Source organism: Halichoerus grypus, chromosome 6 (assembly GCF_964656455.1).
Source record: "Halichoerus grypus chromosome 6, mHalGry1.hap1.1, whole genome shotgun sequence".
In the NCBI taxonomy this organism is placed as follows: Eukaryota; Metazoa; Chordata; class Mammalia; order Carnivora; family Phocidae; genus Halichoerus; species Halichoerus grypus.
In genome coordinates, this window is record NC_135717.1 from 112,411,919 (window position 1) to 112,435,515 (window position 23,597).

Consider the following 23,597-nt stretch of genomic DNA (forward strand, 5'->3'; position numbering starts at 1 on the left):
AAAAAATGCCCAAATCCTCACAGTGGTCTGTCTCTCTTAGGCTCCCCACTGCTCAAAACTACCAGAGTGGTTTCCTTCTAGCCCGGGACCACACCAGGCTTCCTGCGGTGCTCCTGCCCCTGGGGCTCGGTAGTCACTCTCTCCCCTGCCTCCTTCATATTTGTGTTCAAATGTCACTCCTCCTGAGCCCTTCCCTGCCACCGCCCTACTCCCCCTACCACAAACGCAAACAGTCTCCATTCCTTGCTCTGCCTCATTTTTCTCCACGGGATGATCACCAGCTCACATACCATGTCTGTCTGTATTTCATTTTCTCTGGTGATTTCATACTGGAAAGACCATTTTGGATAATAGCAGCCCAATGGGGCGGGGCGGGGGGGGGGGAGACTAAAGTTAATCAAATGAGAGAAACTATTTCTAAAAACTAACTGCCATATGAAAAGGAGCTGGGCGAAAAAACGGTAGCAGTTACAATTTTAACAAAACCTGGTATTAAGTAATAAAAACCTGGTAATAACAGTTTTTCAAAATATTTGGGTAGGGAGGCAGAAATAAAGAGAAATTTAGCATGAAAACAAGCAATTAATTTCTTGGGAAGATTGTGTGTTTAGCTTGAGATATCTGCAAAATAATTTGATAAAATTCTAATTTATAGTTTGATCTTTTTGGCAGCTGGGTCAAGAACCTAATTGGACGATGTCGCACAGTTTCCAGAACAGAAAAAATAACCCCGCGATGGGAACAAGACTACCACCTGCAGCTCATGGGCAAACTGGGATTGTTTTATGAATATCTTGAAATGAGTAAGTCCTTAGTGAAGTTTTAGGTGACAAAAATTATATTGGAACATGTTTTGGATCCCAAATAATTACCTGGCATATTGAAACGAAGAAAGATGTGCTTTTCTCCACTAGATAAAATGACACAGTCAGGCTTTCAAATAAGGTGACTGTGTGTATCTTTGTCAGTTGTTGTACAGAGCTAAAGGTTTATTACTAAGCAATGAAACGGAATATTCACTGAGGCACATCCTCACCATTCTAAGTGCACTCTACCCAGGCTGTCTGAGAATGAACTCAGAACTATTATTAGAGGTGATTCAGCTTGGGCTGGAGTCCACGCCGGCACAGCTGTTGGCAGATACACTTCTGAATGAGTCATTTGATCCAGCCTGGACCGAGAGCCTGTAGGAGCATGCTGTTTCGAGGCAGGAAAGATCACAGGCTTCCCCTTTCACACCTCCCACCTGCTTTTGACAGTGTATCTCTTTCTCCTGGCCCATCATTTTTGCATGGTTGCTTGAGTGACCTCATGGCTAATCACTGGCTTGAATTTAGAACTCACATTTTGCTGGTTTGGAATTAAGATTTAGGACAGGTCCCTTCTTTCTTGAATGCCTTTGTCCGTTTGTGCAGTATTTGCTTGGGCTCTGTTTCTCTTCCGTTGGACTTGATTCTGAGCTCTTGGGTGCCTTTAAATGGACACCTCTCAAAACATTTCCAGAGGAAACACTGTCTTTTCTATTATGCATGACACACTTGTATCTAATAGAAGGCTTACTATTTACTCGTTTTGTATCTGTGCTCTTTCAGCTAACCATGGCACTGAATTACAATTTTTTTAAGCTTAGGAGAATAGAAAACACACATTTTGGTTGACAGGCCTTGCTTTTATGCAGAGGAGTTTTTGTGTTTGCAAAGATACCTCTTTGTGGTTCCTGTTTACAAGTCTGCAGATAGAGGATGGTTTCATTAAATCACGTTCTGTATATAAAATAATTGCTTTTAAAAATATACATTATACATGGAAACACATCTGCTTCCTTCAGTGAGTGAAAGGTTCATCTTGTAGCTTCTTCAGTCAACAACACTTTGCAGCCTGGAGTTTGATTTGAATTTCATTTTTGCTTTTGTTATGTTTCATGACCAGGTTCGATTAAGGGTATAGCTTCAGTACATAATGTAGAAGCTATATTTATTTATTTATTTATTCTGTTTATTTTCAAAAGGACTGCAAGACAATTACCTCTGATTCCAAAATGAGTCATAACTGTAAATATTTCTTATTGGAGCTATTATCAGCATTAATAACAACATTCTGGGGCAGAATATCATTTGTTATTTTAGTACCAAAAATATACCTTGGAAAAAGTTATTTTTCTGTAGTTGACTAGTCAAATAAATAGTGTTGTGAGAAGAAGTTATAGGAAAAGGTTGTGCTTTGGGGAGAAGTTGGCATGACTTTTAGAATTTCATAGTCTCATTAAAATAATTACCAACAAAATAACTCCTACAAGAAAGGATGGAATAACAACTGTTACAGACGGATATTTTTTTAGATTATTACATTGTTTTCTTACTATCTAATACCTAATGAATTAGAAAAATTAATCTGTTTCTGATCTGTATTCAACACCAGAGCGAAATCTACTTTTTGTTATTTTACTTTTTGGGAGATAGAATTGCCAAGTGCCTTTTGAATTATTTTTGTTCCTCTAAAATAAATATAGAGTGCCTCCAGTGATGGTCTCATCACCACAACTCCCTCCTTCTGGTTTTCCCCCCATATTCATGAATGACACCGCCATCTACTGTTTTAATTATGCCTCCTACCTGCTGAAGGGAACCATCTTCCGGCATACAACCCTAGAGCCTCGTACCCAGCCACCAGCTCTGTTCCCGTCTGCCTGAAACACCCTTCCCTGTTTCTCTACCTGAGGAACGCCTGTCAAGCCTCAGCAGTAACCCTCAACTTTTCACACAGATTTGCTGCTCTTTTCTCTAGGCATTAACAGCGCTTAATTCCTGCCTTGATGGCATCTGGCTGTGTGCATTCCTGTCCCCCTGGCTAGACTGATTCCCCCCAAGGTGTCTACCAGGACCTTTGCATCTTTCAGCCCTCAGCTGGAGCACCACTGTCTGGACCTCATACTCATAAATATTTAAGTGACCTAAGCTTGGAGTTTCAACACACACATACAGCTGTTAGTTGAGTTTACATTAACATTGCCCCCACCATCCCAGTGAAGTTCTTTATGGCATGTTTTTTTGGGTTTTATTTTTGAGTGAAATTTCTACTTTATTTATGTCCACCATCCTTGGAGATTATTAAAGTAACCCTGGTGTGTTAACCAAAATTGCCTCCCCAAGTGTATGTTCCTAACTTCTGAGAATTCAGACACAGGTTATAGAGAGAGAGCCTGTCAGACTAAAATCTGGAAGCCATAAGATATCATTTTGTGCTTCTAGCATGACACAGCATGACCAGTCTCTTGAGAACTTAGTGATGGCTTCCCAGGGGACAGGTGCCACAAATTAAATGCAGTAAAGTGATGGAGCGGGCCCTGTTTTTCTCTGTCCCTGCCTCTTCGACCCTTCCTAACTTGACCTCACTGTCCTCCATCTCCAAGTTAAGTTTTAAAAAGACCTAGTAAAACAATGACCCTCATCTATTATTTTCTCCATTTAATTTACTGTAACTAATATCAGCACTTCTTCAGCATCTTCTCATGCCCACCCCTTTCCTGTCTCTCCAGTGCTAACCCCAGCTAAGCACCCCCTACACTCTCCAGGACTCAGGCCTGTCTTCCCCCACTCCCTCACCTCTACTGTTTCTGCCCACCATGTACATTGATATTTCCTCATCTTTGCAGGCCTCCTCTCTCTTTACTCATTCATTCATTCATCCAATAAACATTTTTGGAGCGCCTGGAATGCCAAATACTGTATCGATTGGTGGCGATACCAACATAAGGAAGACAGGGTGCCTGCCCTCACAGAGCCAAGGGAGGGGTGGTAATACCTGGCAGATTGTTAAGAAGCTGAATGAAGATCAGACTTCCTAGAGCAGGTGATATTTGAACTGGATTTTGAAGGATGGATGGAAGTTGTCTACCTAAAGTATGGTAAAGGGAATAGACATTTCATGCAGAGAGGTAGACCCATTTAAAAGTATCAGGGCCTGTTAACAGCTTGGCCAGTTCAAAGAGTGGCAAGTAAACAAAGTATGGTGAGAACAGAGGATCCAAAGGTGGGAATATCAGGTAAGCAAGGGCCATGTCATAATGGGTCTTGTGTGCTTAGCCAGGGGACTAGAACTTATTTTTTTTAAGATTTTATTTATATGTCAGAGAGAGAGAGAGCATGCACACACACAAGCAGGGGGAGCGGCAGGCAGAGGGAGAGGGAGAAGCAGGCTCCCTGCTGAGCACGGAGCCCGATGCAGGACTTGTTCCCAGGACTCTGGGATCATGACCTGAGCTGAAGGCAGACACTTAACCGACTGAGCCACCCAGGAGTCCCTAGAACCTGTCCTTAATGAACTTATCCTTACCCACTGGAATATTTGTAAGCAAGAGAATTATATAATGTTTATGTTGAAAAAGATCAGATCATTCTGCTGCAGAATGGAAGATATTTGAAAGGAAAATGATATTTTGGGAGGTTACACCAGGTAACCTACACAATTGGGTAATCCCCACACCTAAATAGAGGCAGTAGGCATAGGAATAGAGATCAGGGAGACAGATTTGATACGTGTTAAAGAGAGGACTAGTATAGCAGGTGAGGAATAGAATTGTTGAGATAATTTCCAGGAGCTTGAATATGAGGAGAAGAGCTGGTTTCAAGAAAATGATTAGGCATTGGATATTTTTGAGTGTGAGGAGGTCTGTGAGACCTATCCATAGAAACATCCATTAGAAAGTTGGATCCACCGGGAGCTCAGAGGAGCTGCAGGTGAGGCCATGGGAGTGATGCAGCATGCCGGGCACAGAATTGATGAGGCCCCGAGGAAAGGGGGCATTTAAAGGGTAAATGGATGGGGGGGGACACCTGGGTGGCTCAGTTGGTTAAGTGACTGCCTTCGGCTCAGGTCATGATCCTGGAGTCCCGGGATCGAGTCCCGCATTGGGCTCCCTGCTTCTCCCTCTGACCCTCCTCCCTCTCATGCTGTCTCTCATTCTCTCTCTCTCAAATAAATAAAATCTTAAAAAAAAAATAAAGGGTAAATGGGCAAAGAGATTCACGAAGAGGAGGAAGAATAGCAGAACAGGTGGAAGAAATGTAGCAGAGGGTTGTGTCTACATAGAAGCTGAGAGGGTGATAACGTTGCTTAAGAGGGATTTGAACACTGACTAAAAGGAGCATGATGCAAAATAGGCAGGCAGGGTGAGGAAGCAAGAGCCCAAGCCCACACTTCATTGCTGGACAGTGAGGAAAGGTAGAAGCCGCACTCTATAGCTAGTAAGCGTTTAAAAAGATATTTGTGCACATGCACGGGCTTGTATGCACACACACATACACAACCCTACCTTGGCTTTTTAAAATTATTTAAGTAAAACAAAAATCAAGGGGGAAAAGCATCCCACTGAGAGGGAAACATTTGGCCGTATCAAAAGCAGCCTAGTAATCCAGCAAATAAGGACTGAAAATGTACCCTGGCTTAGGAATAGGCAGTCACCACAAAGTGAGCACAGTGAGGGCTGAGGCAGAAGGTCGGGCTCGGAGGAAGGAAGGAGTGGTTGAGAAATAGTAGTTTAGCTACTTCTTCGAAAACTTGACTGCAAAGTGAAGAAGAAAGCAGAGTGTTAGAGAGCAATACAGGGTCATGAAAACATTTTAGGCAAGGATTATTTGTGTTTCTACAGTGTGTGTTTCTTGCCTTGCGGAATCCATAGGTCTTTTTGTTGTTGTTCTTCATTTCAAAAGTTTAGAAAGTTCTTCTCGCTTGAACATCAAAACAGATTAGATACCATGTTGGTTTTTCTGGTGCATTATTTTTAAATTAATCCATCTGTAATTTATATTGGTATCAGAAGTGAGGACTCCATACCGGTCTTTCCAGTGATGTGCTAATTGCTCTAATACTTGAATCCACTGATTTGAAGTATCTCTTTTTATAATATAGTAAAATCCCATGAATATCTGCATCTGTTCTGTTTAATTCATACAATGAATGCACTAGCTCTAAACTGTTTGAGTTGACATTGCGTAATAACATACATTAGCATCTCTTAGAGCTGGCCCATCTTAGCCTTTTTCAGAATGTCTCTCATACTGTCAGTTCAAGCATCCCTCTTTGTTATTTTACTTGTGTAGTTGTGTAGATTTCTTGAAAAACTTCAGCATCACTTTTCAGCTTTAAAAAAAAATCTATTGGGGATTAATAACTAAATTTGCATTAGAATTCGAAATTCTATTTTGGAGAAAAAAATTGATAAGTCCCCCAGCTTGAGTCAACCCAATTAAGAGTATGGTACATCCTACCATCCATTCATTTTTCATTATTTGTTTTTATTTTTTAAGTCCGTTATCATATCAGTGTTAACATTTCTCACTAATTTTTTCCTAAATAGTCTGAACTTTTATTGTTATTTTAAGTGGCATCTTTTCTGTTTGAGATATTTAACTCAGTTAATTGCCAGTATAGTCCTAATTTCTGGCCTCTCTTGAATAACGAGGAGATCTGGCGACACTGGACCCTCATTCCAACGTGGCAGCTGTGAGTAGTCCCTTTCATTAGGCTCCGCACTTGCCAGTATACCACAGTTGACTGCACCCCCTCCACACGTTTCTGTTCCTGCCTGGGCCCTGCAGGCAGATGAGTTCCTGTAGGGGTAGGTGGTACATAGACAGTCAGCAGCATAGCATCAAGCTCTGGGGTCAATATCTATGACATCACCAGCTCTGGTCCTTGCCTGTCTTCCCCGAAGATGATGGCTCCTGCCTGGCCTGTGGACCTGCCAGATCTCTCCAGCCCTCTCTCTTCTTCTTCTACAACACACCCTGGTCTCTCAGACCAGAGGCGCATGCCAGGTCCTTCTACCTACATACCCCTCCATAGTCTTGCCCTTCCTGGCCCGATTGGTCCCTGCCCCTTTTCTGAGCTATAGGTATAAAGGGGCTGTAAAGCTTCCTTTTATTCACAGCCTTAGTTCCATATCTGTACTAATTTACTTGAAAGGTTTCTTTTAGATCTCTGGCCATCTCATTTCTAACCTTTACCCCCTCTATGGTACAGCTTGCCCCAAATCTCTGATGTCCCATCTATAGTGACACCATATAAATTACAGACGAGGAAGAAAAGAACTTCTAAGCCATCACTTGAAATTTTACCTACTGTGACCACATAGACTGCAACAACTTCAAGATAAAAATTCCTAAAGAAGTATATTTTGCCTTATTAGGCCACTTTCATCACATACATATCTGTGATTCAAATTCTCTTCATGAATGTACTGCATTGCATTTGCAGACTCAGGGGAGCTTGTTCATTTCCCTGTTTCCGGCATATTTCCTCTAACATTCTCTAAACATAGCCTTCCCAAAAGTCCATTTCTTACTTCTTTTTAACTTGTTAGATGCTTCCACAATATTCCTGTTCTTTTGTTTTAACCCTAAATCACGAATCATCTTGCAACATTCTATTATTTCAACAGAGAATGAATAATACAAAGTGTCCCAACTTTACTGCCAGCAAATAACTTTAGTTGATTAAAGATTTTAAATATATTATTCCTACTAAGTGTATACGTATGAAAGAAACCAGCTATAACTAGTCTTCTTTCCAGAGACTTCACATTTGTCTTCTGTTTGGGTTCTTTCACTGTTGAACATTGTTATTACCATGGGTGTCTTTTCTCTTTGGGATTTAGTTTGTTGTTTGCCTTTTTCTTTATAAGAGTAAAGGAAAATATGTTGTCCTTCCATCCACCCCCCACTCCATGATGCGTGTCCATTCCATTGACAGTTATTCAGTTTGGGTTCGTCACCTTATTTGTGGCCTCTTTTCCACTGGCCCCTCTGTTGGCTCTGGTGAACAATATATTGGAAATAAGAGTGGACGCATGGAAAATGACTACCCAGTATAGACGCATGGTTCCAGAAAAAGCCCAAGACATCGGAGCATGGCAGCCCATCATGCAAGGAATAGCAATTCTGGCTGTGGTGACCAATGTGAGTAAACCTAGGCTTCACAGGGATTTTAGATTGAAAAATTTGGATTGAAAAATCCAAAAATGCATTAGTTTTGCTACCTAAAGAATCGAATGTTTGCTATTTTTTTTAAAATGGGAGGGAGATGCCAATACTATTTTTCATATAAAAACAGTTGTTATAACTGTGATTGTTATTTTTTAATGTTCTTAACTGTTTATATTCTTATTCACAACTTACAAAGTCAAGACCTCTTACGTGAGCAGTTGCTAATAGTGACCATTATACTATTACTCATTTGCTAAAGTTCTTATTCAATAGAAACATGGTAATAGTAATAACAGTAAGTACCAACTCTCTTAATCCTCACAGGACTATAAAAGGAGTTATCCAGTAGTGCTTTTGTAACAGAGATAGAAATCTGTCCACTTATAGTTGGAGGACCCTAAAATAAGAACTATCATTCTACCATATTTTATCATATATTCCAAACTATCAACTTAAAATATTAACTATTTGATGATGAAGTACGTATAAGCACTTTGCGTTCCATTCATGTGTTACCTTCCTTGTCTCCTAGGGCAGAGGTTCTTCAAGGAGGGGGGCTTTAGGGTGGGTTCCATCTCTCTTCTCCACCCCACCCCTTGGCCTTTGCTAGCCACTCGCTGGTCATTAGCTAAGCAGCCTCATACCCTGCATGTGTCCCAGCTTGAGGGAACAGAACATAGTCCTTTACAACCTGTATAGACTTTGGACCAATCGGAACAGTTACCTCCCCCTTCCTTCTTCCCCCTCTCTCCCTCTCTCTCCCTCTTTATAAACACAGGCCAACAAGGAACTCTCAGGGAGAATAAGTTCCATACCAGCCCAGTAGGGGAATGACCACCTTCCCTAGAAATATCCTTACAACTGGGGCTATTTCCTCCCTTATTTCACTGCCCATTTTACTCTCAGGTCACATTCCCCAACACGATATTATCCCAGTTTTAATTTCTTTGTCAAGCCACACTTTCCCTGAATCTGCAGCCTTTTTCCATGAGCACTTGTGGAAATGAGAATTCAGCAGTGCCTGTGGGTCAGGCTCCTGGTCAGGCTCCTCGTCCAGCTTGGCACTGCAGACAGGTCAGACCCAAGGTCCAGCTCTCAGTGCTGCAGCTTCCAAGCTACATGACCTTGGGCCAGGCCTTAACACTTCAGAGCTTCAGTTTATCATTTGTAAATTGAATAGTTCCTTACCGCATATTTTAAGAATATTATATACCACAAAGGGTAGCCAGGGACTTCAGGGAGTTAATGCATGGAATGCACAGAGCCTGGTCCTCATGCAGTGTTAGCTGCTGCTGTGTTATTATCTTCATCACCCATCATCAGTCTCAGTGACTCTGTGTAGACTTTGACAGGTATCTAAACTAAAGGCACAAGAATTTTACAATGTGTCACTGAGCCGTGGTTACAGTTTTACACAATAAAGCCAATTATCTGGAACCCAGCTGTCACACCAAGAACCCTTAATTTATCTGAATTGTATGCTATCCCTACTTCTTGGAGAAAGTTGCAAATTGCACACAAAAGACAACTGCTAGCTTATATCATTTTCCATTCACCCAAGTAGCCCACACCTTCAACATCCCCTGTGCTACGGAATGAAGACGTGCAGAAATAGGACAGTGAGGCCTTTCAAGTTCTACAATCATAAAAGAGTGACTCTGTCACATTCAATATGCTGTACAACCCCAAGCAAGGCAGGAACATGGACTTGTGTGCTTTAGGAACATTGGAGCAACAAGGTGTGAAACTAAAAGGGTTTTTGTTTGACCTTCAGCTAACCAGAAAATTCAGAGGACTCCTACTCCCCATTCCTCAGCACTCTGGTTTGATTGTGGTAGGCACCTTCTCCTACTATCCCCTGCATGGCTCCACTCCATTGGCACAAATGGGGTATTGGCCGTGTCTCTAGGGCTACTCTGGGGGGTGTGGGTGTGTACACGGGCACATGCATGCCTGCTAACTGGTGCTACTGGTTCTTTCCAGTAGTTTTTTCTTCTAACTTAGGCGTCGTTTTATTATACCCTAGGAAAACTACTTTTTAGATCATTGAACTACGGACAATCTTTCTTTCCATATTATTAGGATTTAATACAGCTTCCAAGCTGCAGGTCCTGTGCATGTTTGTGTACGTGTCTGTAAGAATGAAACATATATCATTCCCTCACATACCTAATGTATGCCTCTACCATCTACTGGGCACAAAAAGGGCTAACTTTCCATAATAGGAGAACTTTCAACTATGGGAAGAAGAGAATAGCCACCAGGGATGAAAATGGACATCAAGCAAGAGTTTGGTATGAAATCATTCATCTTAAAGCTGCTGGTGCAATACATGAGCTGAGTTGACGTGGTTGTCTCAGGCCACAGTATCTGCCACTGAAGACCGATTTTAATTTGATATAAATGGAAAATTGTGTTCAGAACAGCATAGGAAGCAAAGCACACCGCATTTACTTGCACTCTTGCAGTGTGTCTCAAAGCAGCTCAATTTAGGAGGAATAAGTATCTCGTCAGAAGACAAGAGAATTCTCTTCCTTGTTGGAATTTTTATAGCTTCCTGGAGCACATCTGCAGGTGATTCTGTAAAAAGCTATACTTAAATAACAGGAAATGTTAAACTACTGAAATCTGGGAAAAGTAAAATATTCTTGTCTTATACCCCGCCCCCCCCACCACTGACAGGCAAAAACACACACACACACACACACACACGCACACACACATTCACTTCAGAGGAAATGACAAAGCTGGTTCTACTAAGGGGAGTAATTTTGCAATAGAAAAGCCCCCTTAGTTGTTTTTCTTGCTCTGCCTGAGATCTTGTTTGTTGGCTTATGGTCGCACTGCATCTAAACCATATGTTCAGATGAATACTATTAAAAATCATGTGCCAAAAACATGCCTTTCTGCTTCAATAAATGAATCATTTAGCTTTGTTTATTTGCAGAGAATTTGGGTTAAAGTATATTCCTTACTTTCTCCCTCTTTCAAACCAATTTCATATATTGGGGAGTTTAAAGCCCAAATTAAAGAATTTTAGAGAAAATTCATGTAATTCATTATAGCTTTATGTCCTGATAGAGGTCTGCCTGACACAGACCCAGGTTAAAAATTAATCTCAGTTTATTCCTTTAATCTGGGATCACACTAAACTTTGTTATTTGATCATGTATAATGTTCAGAACTTTGTTCAGTTAGTCTTTTTGAAGTTTAGAGGCTTAGACACTAGATGTAATAAAATAGGCATACACTTGACTGTATGAATGCAGCAACCCCATATAGTTTCTTGCTACCTACATTTTAAAATTAATAAATTCTTGCTCTCTAATGAAGCAACATATGCAAGTATATACTGAGAGTTTAAAGTCAGACAGACTATGGGTTGACATGTATAAGTAAGTCAGGATACTCTAGGGAAAAAAGTGAATTTGAAGGCCACTATTAGACTAAGGAAAATCTATTTTATGCAATTTATATTCTATTTTTAAGAGGCAAATATTTCAAAATCAGTTTTATATCTATTGTAAACTCTACAAAGGAATTATAAAAGGCCAAATTATTTTCATAATATTGACCCTAATATTACTTAAGAAAAAGGTCCTTCTAAATCATAAAAGAAAGATTAAAATTATATCAAGTAGGGCACCTGGGTGGCTCAGTCGTTTTGGCTCAGGTCATGATCCTAGGGTCCTGGGATCGAGCCCCGTATGGGGCTCCCTGCTCGGCGGGAAGCCTGCTTCTCCCTCTCCCACTCCCCCTGCTTGTGTTCCCTGTCCTGCTCTCTCTGTCAAATCAATAAATAAATTATATCAAGTAGATTTCCAAGGTTGATTGAGTTGTATAATATTCTAATTTTTGAAAATCTAATTTATATAACAATATATGCAAGCAGCTTGAGTTAATCCAGGATACCCTGGTCTACAATTATTCTTACTGTACTTAAGAAATATAATAGGCAACTTGCAAGCCTTTGCTTTTCAACTGCAGATGGACTTCTGGACAGCCCTTAGGTGAACTGAAGATCAAGAGGAAGTAACTATTCTTTAAAGCAGCTGCTCAAAGACTTTAGGACATTCACTATCTATATCCATTTGACAGGAAAGGATTAAAGTTTCTGAATCTTTCATTAAGAAAAATCAACTGATGAACACATAATTCTGGTGTGTTTGTTAACCATAGCTATAAAGCCTCTAAATTAATGCCCCCTTCCTGTTTTCCTCCCCATACAGGCCATGATCATTGCTTTCACGTCAGACATGATCCCCCGCCTGGTGTATTACTGGTCCTTCTCTGTCCCTCCCTATGGGAACCACACCCATTACACCATGGAAGGATACATCAACAGTACTCTCTCCATTTTCAAGGTCTCAGACTTCAAAAATCAAAGCAAGGGAAATCCAGACCCTAAGGTTGTTATCCCTACCACATGCAGGCAAGTTCCGCTTACATGTTTGAAAATGCATTTCATCTTTTAAAGGACTTTTATTGTCATGTAATTCTAAATAAAATTGCTGGAGACATTTTTTCTTCCCCTAGGTTTCTTTTTAGCCAAACTTAATACAGACTGGGGTCAGAATTTACAAATCAAACCATAAAGCATGATTTAAAGATGGGGGTTTCAAATGATTGCAGGGAGACTGATCCAGGAGAAAAGTCTTGTTTGTATCTTAGAAATGAAGAAACTCAAGAAGGAGTTCCAAAAAACAAGTTAATTCAGTTGTAATGACTAACCTGTTAATTCGAGCACAACCTGATGTACTGAGTGACAACAAAGCAGCACTCTCTCTCCAAGAAATACAAAGATGAGAAATGTAAAGACCTCAGGCTCACCTAGCAGTATTCTCAAAAGCATTCCTTAAGGACTCTCTGCATTGATTGTAATGGCTGGTAAGGTCAACTGTGGACAGCAAACATCAAGTAAATCACTACTTGATAAAGTTTGTTGCCTATAGGTCATAGTTTGTTTTTTTTTAATCAGAGTCTTAACCCTAAAGGAGGATTTAAATCTCATTTAGTTCAACTCCTCAAACCCTTCTGTGGTTCAGATTCTTAGCAACACAACCAAGAAACCAGAAATAAGCCCCAAATAAATGTTTCTAGAGCCTCTTTGGAATTCCACATTGAGTCTTCTTACTCTTACTTGCCATAATTCTAAAAAGTAGTTAAACTCGTCCAGGCCTGAGGTGACAGGCTGAGATGGGCTACCTGAGGGCGATATGTACTGACAACAGTAGCACATGGTATCTCATACGGAAATCAGACTGATGATATTATAACGAGCACATGGGCATTACTCTCTACAGGGAGAGAGAGCCCATAACTTGGGTGAAGCCTGAGGATACCACTATATAAATAAATTTATAAGCCTGTTCCTGAAAATACGCTACATTGTTTTAGTGTTATATTCTTTTGAGAAAGCAGGACTAAAACTGACAAAATTTTTTTAATACTTTTGTGTTTTTACACATATGGAATATGTCATTACCATCATCTTCCTATTTTATGTTCAGTCAAGTATTACTGGAGTCATTATTTCAGAATTTTGTAGCCAAATTAAACTCTTGGAGAAAACTTATAGGATGTCCGGTTTTAAAAAGCATTGCATTAATTATGACGTCTTTTGAAAGGGGCCCTTGCTTACAGTACTTAATCAGAAAGAATCTCCTGATACCCCTCTGGTTTGTTTCCAGGTACCGTGATTTCCGGAACCCGCCTGGACACGAACAACAGTATAAACACAACATCTACTACTGGCACGTGATCGCAGCCAAGCTGGCTTTCATCATTGTCATGGAGGTAGGAGAAGTATACTGTGAAAGAGTTCATAAGGCAGTAGATTTGCAGACCTTTTGTTAGCAATAAGTGTTGCCAGCTCTGACTTAAAATACATTCTTTTCTCTTGCTAGTAATTATCTGTTAATCACATTTAACATGGGCATACCCATAATGCTCTCATTAATGAAATGGGTTATCTGCTTGAAAAGGTGAAAGCATGTTGTGTGCTGGGGGCGATTCAGTGCCTCTCACTGTGGTATTGAGTGCCTTTTTGAGAAATTTGGGGTGCCGGGCTGCATGCTAGACTGTGAAGGGGCTTACCGAAGATCACTAAGATGTGATCTCTGCCCGAGAGACTGTTATTGCTGTCCTAGTTTTATTTGTATTATTATTAAGTATTTTTATTACATTTTCATAATATACCTCTTAGAATAGTTTTTTAATATCCCTAAAATTAACTAGCTCTTAAAAATGCCTATGGCAGTGATAAATTTGAAACTGATCTAACCAGCTTTACTTGTGACACGGAGGGAATAACTGCTACCAAACCATGAAGCCTCAGAATTTGCTCGATGGGTGTGGTCAGTTAGGATTGCACTTCGCCACAGAAAACACAAAACCCATCGATAGGGGCTTAAAGAAACAAAGATGGATTTTGCTCACAAGAAGTAGGTGTTTGCTCCCGAGTTCAAGACCAGCTCGCTGACATGAGGACCGGATCTCCGATTCTCTAGGTTCTCTCTCTCTCCCTCTCTCGACGTGTCATTTGTGGTTGCCGTGGGAGCGCTACAACTCCAGATAGAGCACATGTGGGGTCCAGACAGGAAGGGGATGCTCGCCATATCCGTTCCTTTTTGTCAGGAGAGAAAGCGTTTTGCCAGAAGCCTCCAGGGCAGACGGCCGCCTGCATCACCTTGGGTAGCACCAGAGCACACGGCTCCTCCGAGCGACAGAGTAGGCACAGAGGCAGGGAATTGGGTTTGCTCTGAACAAAATGAGGATCTGTTAGCAAGAAAAAGGTGGGATAGGCTGCCTGGCTTTGAGCATTTTTCTAGGATTTTTTTTTTTTTTTAATAGCTACCAAACATTAACAGAAGAAGAAACAAGTCGTCATTAGCTCCCCATCATCAGTGGATTCCTGGAGTATCTGATCCGTCAGCAAGAATCACTGGTTTATATTCAGATATGTAGTTGCCAAAGTATTTCGACTTCTGCTTCTGATATCGTGGCGGACCAGATACTCTGAGGGGCCATTTCACTACACAGCATTCAGAATCAGCTTAAAATATAATTTCATTTTCATTTTTGAGCTCACTGGAAGGGAGGAGAACCTACAAAGAGGGGGCAGAAAGGTGATGGCTAACCTAGAGCAGTGAGCACCCCCCTGAAGCGCAGGGGCACTCTGAGGATGAGTGCGGTCATCAGCGCCTCCCTCTAAAGGCTCAAGGGCGCCAAGCAGCAGGTCAGCAGTGAGGTGGACCAGCTGAGCTTGAGACTCTTGGATTCAGCCAGGGGCCCCCAAAAGAGCTAAATTTGTCTCAGAGCAGAAGGAAATGCATATATTCCCTGGAGAAAAGGTGTCCTCGGTTTAGACCACATTTTTTTCTGAGATTGAAATAATCAGGTATGAGCTTCCAAAGATCAACAATAATAAGGGGAAATAAGAAAAACCACAGGTGAGATTCAGGGGGAAAAAATAATAATTTGGACCTTCAATAACTTCAAGAGCATGCATTATCATATTAGGAATATAAATTCAATGTGTATGAAAATTTAAAAAATGAGCGATTCATAAATGAACAAACAATAAACTAAAAAATTACAAGGTAATTTTGAAAAATACATGTTGAAATGAAAAAGCATACGGATTAAACAGAAGTCTGAAGCAAGAATGAATGAATTGGGAGATAGGTCTGAAAAAAATTACTCTCAGCACGTCACAGGGAGAGAAGAAAGTGGAAAATACGAAAAAAATTATGGAATTTTCAAAGAATTCACAGAAGGAAAAGGATATTAGAGGAGAGGCAATATTTGAAGAGTTAATGGCTAAAATTCTTCCCAAAGAAATGAAAGGGCTCTGTTCACAGAGCAGAAAGCACAGCAAACATCAGGCAGAATAAAGAAATCCATGCTTACACAGATTGTGACAAAAGTGCAGCTCGTCAAAGATAAGATCTTAAAAGTAACCAGAGAAAAAGGACAGATGACTGATAAAGAAAATTAAAATTGAAATGAGAGTAGACTTTAACAGCAGCATGGAAGCCAGAAGAGAGTAGTCAAATAGCTTCCAAAATGCTAAAGAAGGGAACTCTAAACCTAGAATTATAGCAAAATTTTGAGTAATTGAAAAATCTTTCCATAAAGAAAATGCCAGCCCATATGGTTTTGTAGGAGAGTGATGCCATACTTTCTAGAACAGATCATTTTAGTTACCTCCAGAGATCAGAAAAAGGAAACGCTCTCCAACTCCTTTTTAGATCCTAAAATCACACAGGAATAGAAAGAGGAAAATTATAAACCAGTCTCCTTCGTTACATTGATGCAAGGATCTTTCTAAAATGTGCCGATTGAATCTAGCAATATATTTTTTAAAGATGACATCAGACCACATTGGTTTATCCCAGAAATGCAAGGGTGGCATAACAAAGTCCACATCTATAAATATAGATGGGGAAAAACAAACCTCTCTTTCCTACATCATCAACTTTTGCCTCTTTATAATTTCCATCATTCAGACCCACTCTCTCTCTGTCATCTCAAATATTTCCACCCTCACGTTACCTAACTTATCAGAAGCATTTGACACAGCTCATCACTCTCTCCTTTTAGGAGTTCCTCCTCACTTGGCTCCCAGGAAAAAAGAATTTTTTCCCCCTTTTCTCTTACATCACTAGGCAGTTCCTTCTTCATTTCTTTGCTAGTCCCTTTTCTCTCTTCTCCCTCTCCTCACAGCTTTGGTGATCTCACGCAGTCCATTGGCTTTAAATGCCATATATGCCAGTGATTCACAACATATTTACCTCCAGAACACCGCTCTCCTGAACTCAACCCATGAATCCAACTGCCTACTTGACCTTTCTGCTTGGAGAGCTAACAGATAAATCTACTGCCCCAAATGCCCATATTTTCTTCAGTCCACTTGGAATGTTCTCCTCTCTGTGCTGCCCTAAATGCTGCACCCACAGTGGGTCTGCCCCCTCTCAGTCATGGCAGTTGGCATTTACCTCACTGGTTGTTAAGGGCAAAATTCTTGGAGCACCCCCCCCACACACACTTACCCCACATGCAGTGCTGTTGGCTTTTCCTTTGACAGTACATTGCAGATCTGACCCTTCTTACGAGCTCTGTTGCTAGAGCCGGGTTGGAGTCACCATCATTTCTTGCCTGAATTAGGGCCACAGGCTCCTGACTGGGCTCCCAGTTGTCTTCACATCTCACTCAGAGCCGGGCAAGGCCTGACACGCTCTAGCCATGTCTGTTACCTCTCTCTTGTCCCTGCTCTCCTCCTCACTCATGTCCCTCCAGCTCTGTCGCTCCTGATGTACAGCCGGCAGGCTTCCGCCACCGAGCCTCTGTAGTGGCTGTTCCCTCTGCCTCGCATGCCTTTCCTCCTGATTTCTGCACGGCGAGTTCCCTCACCTGCATAAAGCCTTGGCTCAGTGAGGCATACCAGGCTAATCTGTACAAAATCTACCTGAAATTGGCCTCCCACCTAACACAAACTCCTACTCTGCTTTACTGCTTTCTCCATGCTCTTATCATGTGAACACTGTGTACAATTTATTGGTTTTTAACGATGTTTATTGTATATTACCTATCTCCTCGGTAGGTCAGAGACTTTTGAATAATGAACAAATAAAAATGTGTTCAGCATCGTTAGTCATCAGAAATGTAAGGCCAAAATGAAAATCCATTTCATAATCACTATGTTGGTGGAAAAGAAAAGAATTGATGACCACAAGTGCTGGCAAGAGTGCAGAGCCTCTGAAACCATCACACGCTGCTCGTGTGCGTGGAAACTGGTTTAACTACTTTGGAAAATACTTTGGCACCATCTTGGAAATTTGAATATTCATTTAACAGAGTCTTGGCAGTTCCATTTCTGGGTCATCCCCTTGAGAAACTCTCACAGATGTCCTCCAGAATCCAAGTCCAAAAACACTCAACATCATTGTTTCTAATACAAACACTAGAAACAATGGGGGAATGGATAAATTACAGTGTATGCAGACAGACTATTATACAGAATTGATAATGAACGGACTACAGTTATGCACAATAACATTGGTGGATTAGAAACTAGTCTTGAATGAAAAAAGTAATTTTCAGGGGCACCTGGGTGGCACAGTCAGTTGAGCACCCAACTCAGCTCATGATCTCTCGCGGTCATGGGATCGAGCCCATGTTGGGCTCTGTGCTCAGCATGGAGTCTGCTTGAGATTCTCTCTCCCTCCTGTACTCTCTCTCTAGTAAATAAATAAATCTTTTTTAAGTAATTTTTGAAAGACCATATACAGTATCATACTTTTTTATAAAGCTCAAATCAAGCGAGACTAAACAATATATTATTTGGGGCTATATACATATCTTGTTAAACTTGATTTCTAAAAATAAAATGATACAGATAGACTCACACAGATAGGATATAGTGCTAACCTTTGGGGGAAGAGGCCTGGAAATGAGATAGGAAAGGAACACATACACAAAAATACTACAGCATTGTCAGGGTGAGTGTCATAGATATTAGATACATTCTTTTCTACATATCAAATAGTATTCTTGAAATTTTCAAAGTAACAAAATGTAGCTCCTTGGCAGACCCACATGGTGTAGGAGAGACTGGTTGTATATGTAGAATGCCCACCGCCTTGTCCAGATCTATTGCTAGGATGACTAGCAAAAAAAAAAAACAAAGCAACTCTATGTTCCCCTCCATTTCTTTTTGATTGACATCTTTCTTCTTCTCTCCCACAGCATCTCATCTACTCTGTGAAATTTTTTGTATCCTATACCATCCCAGATGTATCAAAAAACACGAAGAGCAAGATCAGGAGAGAGAAATACTTAACCCAAAAGCTTCTTCGTGAGAATCACCTCAAAGATATGACAAAAAATATGGGGGTCATAGCTCAGAGGATGGGGGAAGTGGTAGATAACAATTTACGACCAAAATTAGAATAAGAGCTTTATGTTCTGAGAAGCACTTTACAGAATTTAACTCTGTCAAAATATATTATGAATCACTAATGAGAATGTTTAAGTTAAAACACTTTGGCAAATAGGAGTCTTCGCTATTGCCATTTTCATAGAGATGATTTTTCCGTTTCAGCCAGCCACGCAGGACCTGGGAAATGTAAAACTTAGATCAAGAAGTGCATAAAACTAATCACCTGGAAAACCAGAAATATTACCCTTTTTTGATAAATTGGAATTTCTGTAACACAGGAAGTGTCTCGTAGTGTGCTTAAAAACCACCCCTTCCAAGCAAAAATCCAAAGCAGAATGGATTTTTGTCCCTCCGTTTGATTATTTTCATTCCTTTCTATTCTCAAGCACATGCTCCCCTTTTAGGCATTGTTTCATTTCTTCACTTCGCCAGATCTGTCCCAGAGTTAGCTTTCCCTTACAGTACTGTCGCTAAAGACTAGACAGACATGCTAGCTTTTGTGTGATTAAAAATAGCTAACTCAGAATTCGGTTTGAATGGTGTATTCAGTGGCAAATAGACCCAAGAATTCACAGTATTTAGGTGTATTAGCACATCCCTACAGAAGATGAAACCTCACTTAATAAGAGGAAATAGTTTCAGTCTTCATTTTGGCCTGTCTTTCCAATCTCAAAGAAATACTCTTAATGGATTGGAATAAAGATAGCAAGGTCCTGAAGTGTATTTGTACTAATCCACAGTGACACCTTTTATCTTCTAGGAGCACTCCTAGAATCTTCTGTGCCTAATCAATGTTGACTGCTTTGCAAATCTCAAGGGAGTAAGATGACAAAAGCGGGGAAAGTTACAGATTCAAATAGAATTGTAACTCCTATTGATCAGGATAATTTACCTCTTCTAAATATATATAGTTTCTTGGGAAAAAAATGAAATCAAGGGATTAAAGTTACATTTTTATCAGTGTAATGGTCTGGAAAGATAAGCCCATCCGTTTCCCACCAGTTGTCCGTGACTCCTCAGATCCAGGAGGGAGAGCATTAGAGCCCACAAGCACCACTGGGAACGGCTCACTGTCTAGCCAGTGTGGCAGGCCGGTGCTGTGCGCGCTTAAGAGAACAGCAAGTGCCCTCATTGTGAGGCTGTGTGGGGCGTGCCTTTCCAGCAGGGGTCCTGCATATCCAAGTGATCAACATACCAAAGCATCTGCCATGGTCAGGGTGGTTCCCCACATCCTCCATTCCCTGTTCCCAGCCCAGTAACTTTGTAACTTGCACGCACCAAGGGCTGGGTGGGAGTAGTGGTGGGGGAAGTGGAGGGAGACAGGAGCAGACCCAGATCACTCCCAATTCAGAAAAGAGACTGGTTTTGATTTGCGCTTCCAGCCTCCCTAACTTCCTGCTGAACGCCTGTGCCACGCATATCTTGCCTTCAGTTTGTTCAGCTCAGCAGTCTTTACTGCGCTTTACTGCCTTTCAGGTGCAAGGCCCTCTGGTGGGCTCTGGAGAAGAGCCGGGGCCTGCACCGCTCACCCTTGACTGGTACCAGGGCAGCGCTGGGTGCAGGAGAGGGGTCTGGCCCTGGGTTCTTGCTAGGTGGGCCACCACCCACTGCGGTGCTGCTAAACGCCCAGGTGCCATAGAAGCCAAGCCACTCAGAATCCCAGCAGCAAAGGGAAAGGAAAGCTGTTTCATGAGCAGATTCAGAGGCTTGTTGTAAGAGAGCAGCTTAACTCAAGGTCACAGTTCTGCACGCATGCTGTGAATGTTTAAAAAACAAACAACAAAAATAGTATTTACGTAGGATCCATCAAAGCAGTATTCTGGGCTTCTGAATTGTCGCAGTGGATCAGGGAAACATTTCACCAACTTTCTTGGTCACATGAACAATGGGAACAGAGTGCTCCCAACAAGCCACACGAGCTCTGACCGCACAGGGAGTAGGAAAGGAGTTTCTCGCAGCTGCTCAGTCCGCACAGCCCAGACCGGGTGCGTCTGGTCCTCCCCCTGCTCAACTGTGACACTGCTCCTAGCAGTGGTGTCACTTCCTCTCCTCTCACCTCTGCTCTTCTCCGAAGCCTAGGACTATCTCCTCGTGTTGGATTTGGCGAGTACTCACTGTTTATGGGAGCCCAGAAAAGGAAATGTTCTTGCCTTATCTCCTTGTATATACGATACAACTTTAAAAGAATTATGCATTTACATCTTCATAAATCATCTTTCACAAATGATCTTCATAGTTTACAGTGTGCTTTTGTGGCCAGGAGGGGGGAAAGCTCTACATTTATAAAGGCAGAAAATCCGATGCATGACATGCCAGTATTCCCCAAGCAGCGAAGGAGTAGGGAACCAGGCTCCCTGTGACGCGGACAGCGTTCACGTAACTCCAGTGCTGACTGGGCGGCGGCGACGAAAAATGCGGGGCTGCGTGTGCAGGCGGGCACGGGCCGGATCGGGATATGTGTGCAGAAGCAGCACCCCAGGAAAAAGGGTGGGTGTGACGGTGCCCCCATGAGAGGAGAATCTGGCCCTCCGCCTGCCCGGTGTTAACCACTAGAGAACTTTGAGTTTTATATCCTTTTGTAATGCCTGTGAATTTTAGCAGATTGAAGCATTAGACCAAAATACTCAGGAGATTTTTCTTTAACTATCCCTCAGATATTTCAGGTGTGTCGATAGAAAGGGAATGCTATCATTTTTGTTTGAAAACTAAACAAGGCCATCTTGTAAACTGTCACCAAACGCCTTCCCTTTTAATTACCTGTACGTGCATCTGGAATTTCAGAAAACATTAGTTCACCATGGGGGGCAGAATGAGCTCTGCTATTGAAACACTTCTTGTACCGTTTCCTCATTGTGCATATTATAAGATGTTTGAAAAGTTAAAATGTTTGAGCAGCTTAACTAAAATAGAACGGAAATATTCACGATGCTTTCATACACTGCAGCATAAGATGTAAAGTTTGTAATGTTTTGTGAATTTGTGCATTTTAATATTCTTTTATAATTATGAGCATTTTAATAAATTCATTTTTCAAAACAACACTGGTCTACTCTATTTGTCTTCATGTTTTTAAGGAGAGCATATATATATATATGCTATTTATCAATTATATATCATTCATATAACAAATTGTGTGCTTTTGTGTAGATGATCTCTAAAATTATATTTTTCACAGCCTACACTTACTTTGAAACATGATTTTTCTGGGGAAAAACTCGGTGTGGGGTTTCAGCCAGGGCTGCTAAAAACCAGTTGTTGGTATTGAGCCCTGCCGAGGGCACCAAGCCCGGAGAGCAGGTGGGAGCTGAAAACCAGCCCACCTCTGCTCACCACACCCGCTGAGCCGGAGTCAGGCTGCATCAGCGAGGAGGGAGAGGCACTCTACAACTGCATAAAGTTGGCTTCTGCATGCTAAACCGTGATTGCAGGGGACGGTCACCCAGAGAGGGCAAGTCTGTAATCCCAGAAAGGCTCTGTTTGAACCTTCTGTGGCGCTGGGTACAGAAAAGGGAAATTATGGAGAAGAAGATAAAGCAAAATCTCATAAAAATCAACCTTTTATCCTGGACAACATATCCAGATTTTAACTCTTTTTTGTTTTGTTTTGGGGATTTGCGGGGAGGGTTTTTTGGTTTTTTTTTTCTGTTTTATTTTTTGCCAGCTTAAATCTTATTAGGCTTCTAAGAAAACTCTAAATCGAATATAATCCATAACTGGACCAACGGCAAGAAGCCTTTTCTGATCCTTATGTGATACCTTCGGGGCCAGTACTAATGTTATTCTTACTTTCAAGCCTTTTAAGTCCAGCAAAGGACTGATCAGAATTTCATTTAAGCTAAGTACCCCCTCTCATTTGCAGGGAATGATGAGATAATACAGCTGACCCTACAATAACACCTGTTTGAACGTCACAGGTCCACTTATACACAGATTTTTTTTTTTTAAGATTTTGTTTATTTGAGAGAGCTCATGCTAGCAGGGGGAGGAGCAGAGAGAGCACAAGCGGACTCCACGCTGAGCACGGAGCCTGACACGGGGCTTGATCTCAGGACTCTGAGATCATGACCAGAGCCGAGATCAAGAGCTGGTCACTAAACCAACTGAGCCACCCAGGTGCCTCTACACAGATTTTTTTTATAATAAAATTTTAATAAATACAGTACTATAAATGTATTTTCACTTCCTTATGATTTTAACATTTTCTCTGGCTTACTTTATTGTAAGAATAGAGTATATAATATACAAAATATGTGTTGATTGGACTTTGGCTTCTGGTCCAAGACGGCAATGTAGGAAGACCCTGAACTCATGTCTTCCACAGACACACCAAACCAACACCTAGTTATAGATCAATTCCTCCTGAAGAACTAAGGACTGACCGAACAGCTTCTGCACAACAAAAGACCACAAAGAGACACAGACAAACCCCCACCCCCATTGCAAACTGCAGTGAGGAGGGATAGTTCAGAGGGACCATAAGCAGATTTCATCTGCCCTTGAACGTAGGAAAAGGCCACTGTTTACAATACAAAGGCAACCAGAATATACAGGGACCAGCCCTAGAACCCTGTCAAATGGGAGGGGAGCTGCTGGAACTCTCTCCAGGTCAGAGGGGCTGGTGAGCCCCATAGTTTGCATTCACCCTCTACCTGGACAGCACAGACAAAAGCAGG

The 23,597-nt window shown here is 41.4% G+C and overlaps 1 protein-coding gene across 3 annotated transcripts in view; it reads left to right on the forward strand.

Annotated features, from left to right (window-relative positions):
- The window catches only part of ANO6 (anoctamin 6), a 187,741-nt gene extending 165,778 nt beyond the window's left edge, over positions 1–21,963 (forward strand). For 2 of the 3 annotated variants that reach the window (XM_036080053.2, XM_036080054.2), the window contains 5 exons: positions 673–803; positions 7,750–7,955; positions 12,212–12,414; positions 13,673–13,778; positions 18,732–21,963. In XM_036080053.2, the coding sequence (XP_035935946.1) occupies positions 673–803; positions 7,750–7,955; positions 12,212–12,414; positions 13,673–13,778; positions 18,732–18,938 (853 nt within the window). In that variant the 3' untranslated portion in view covers positions 18,939–21,963. The remainder of the gene's footprint in view (positions 1–672; positions 804–7,749; positions 7,956–12,211; positions 12,415–13,672; positions 13,779–18,731) is intronic. The other variant, XM_078075914.1, reaches the window with a different exon arrangement.
- The last annotated feature ends 1,634 nt before the right edge of the window (positions 21,964–23,597 follow it).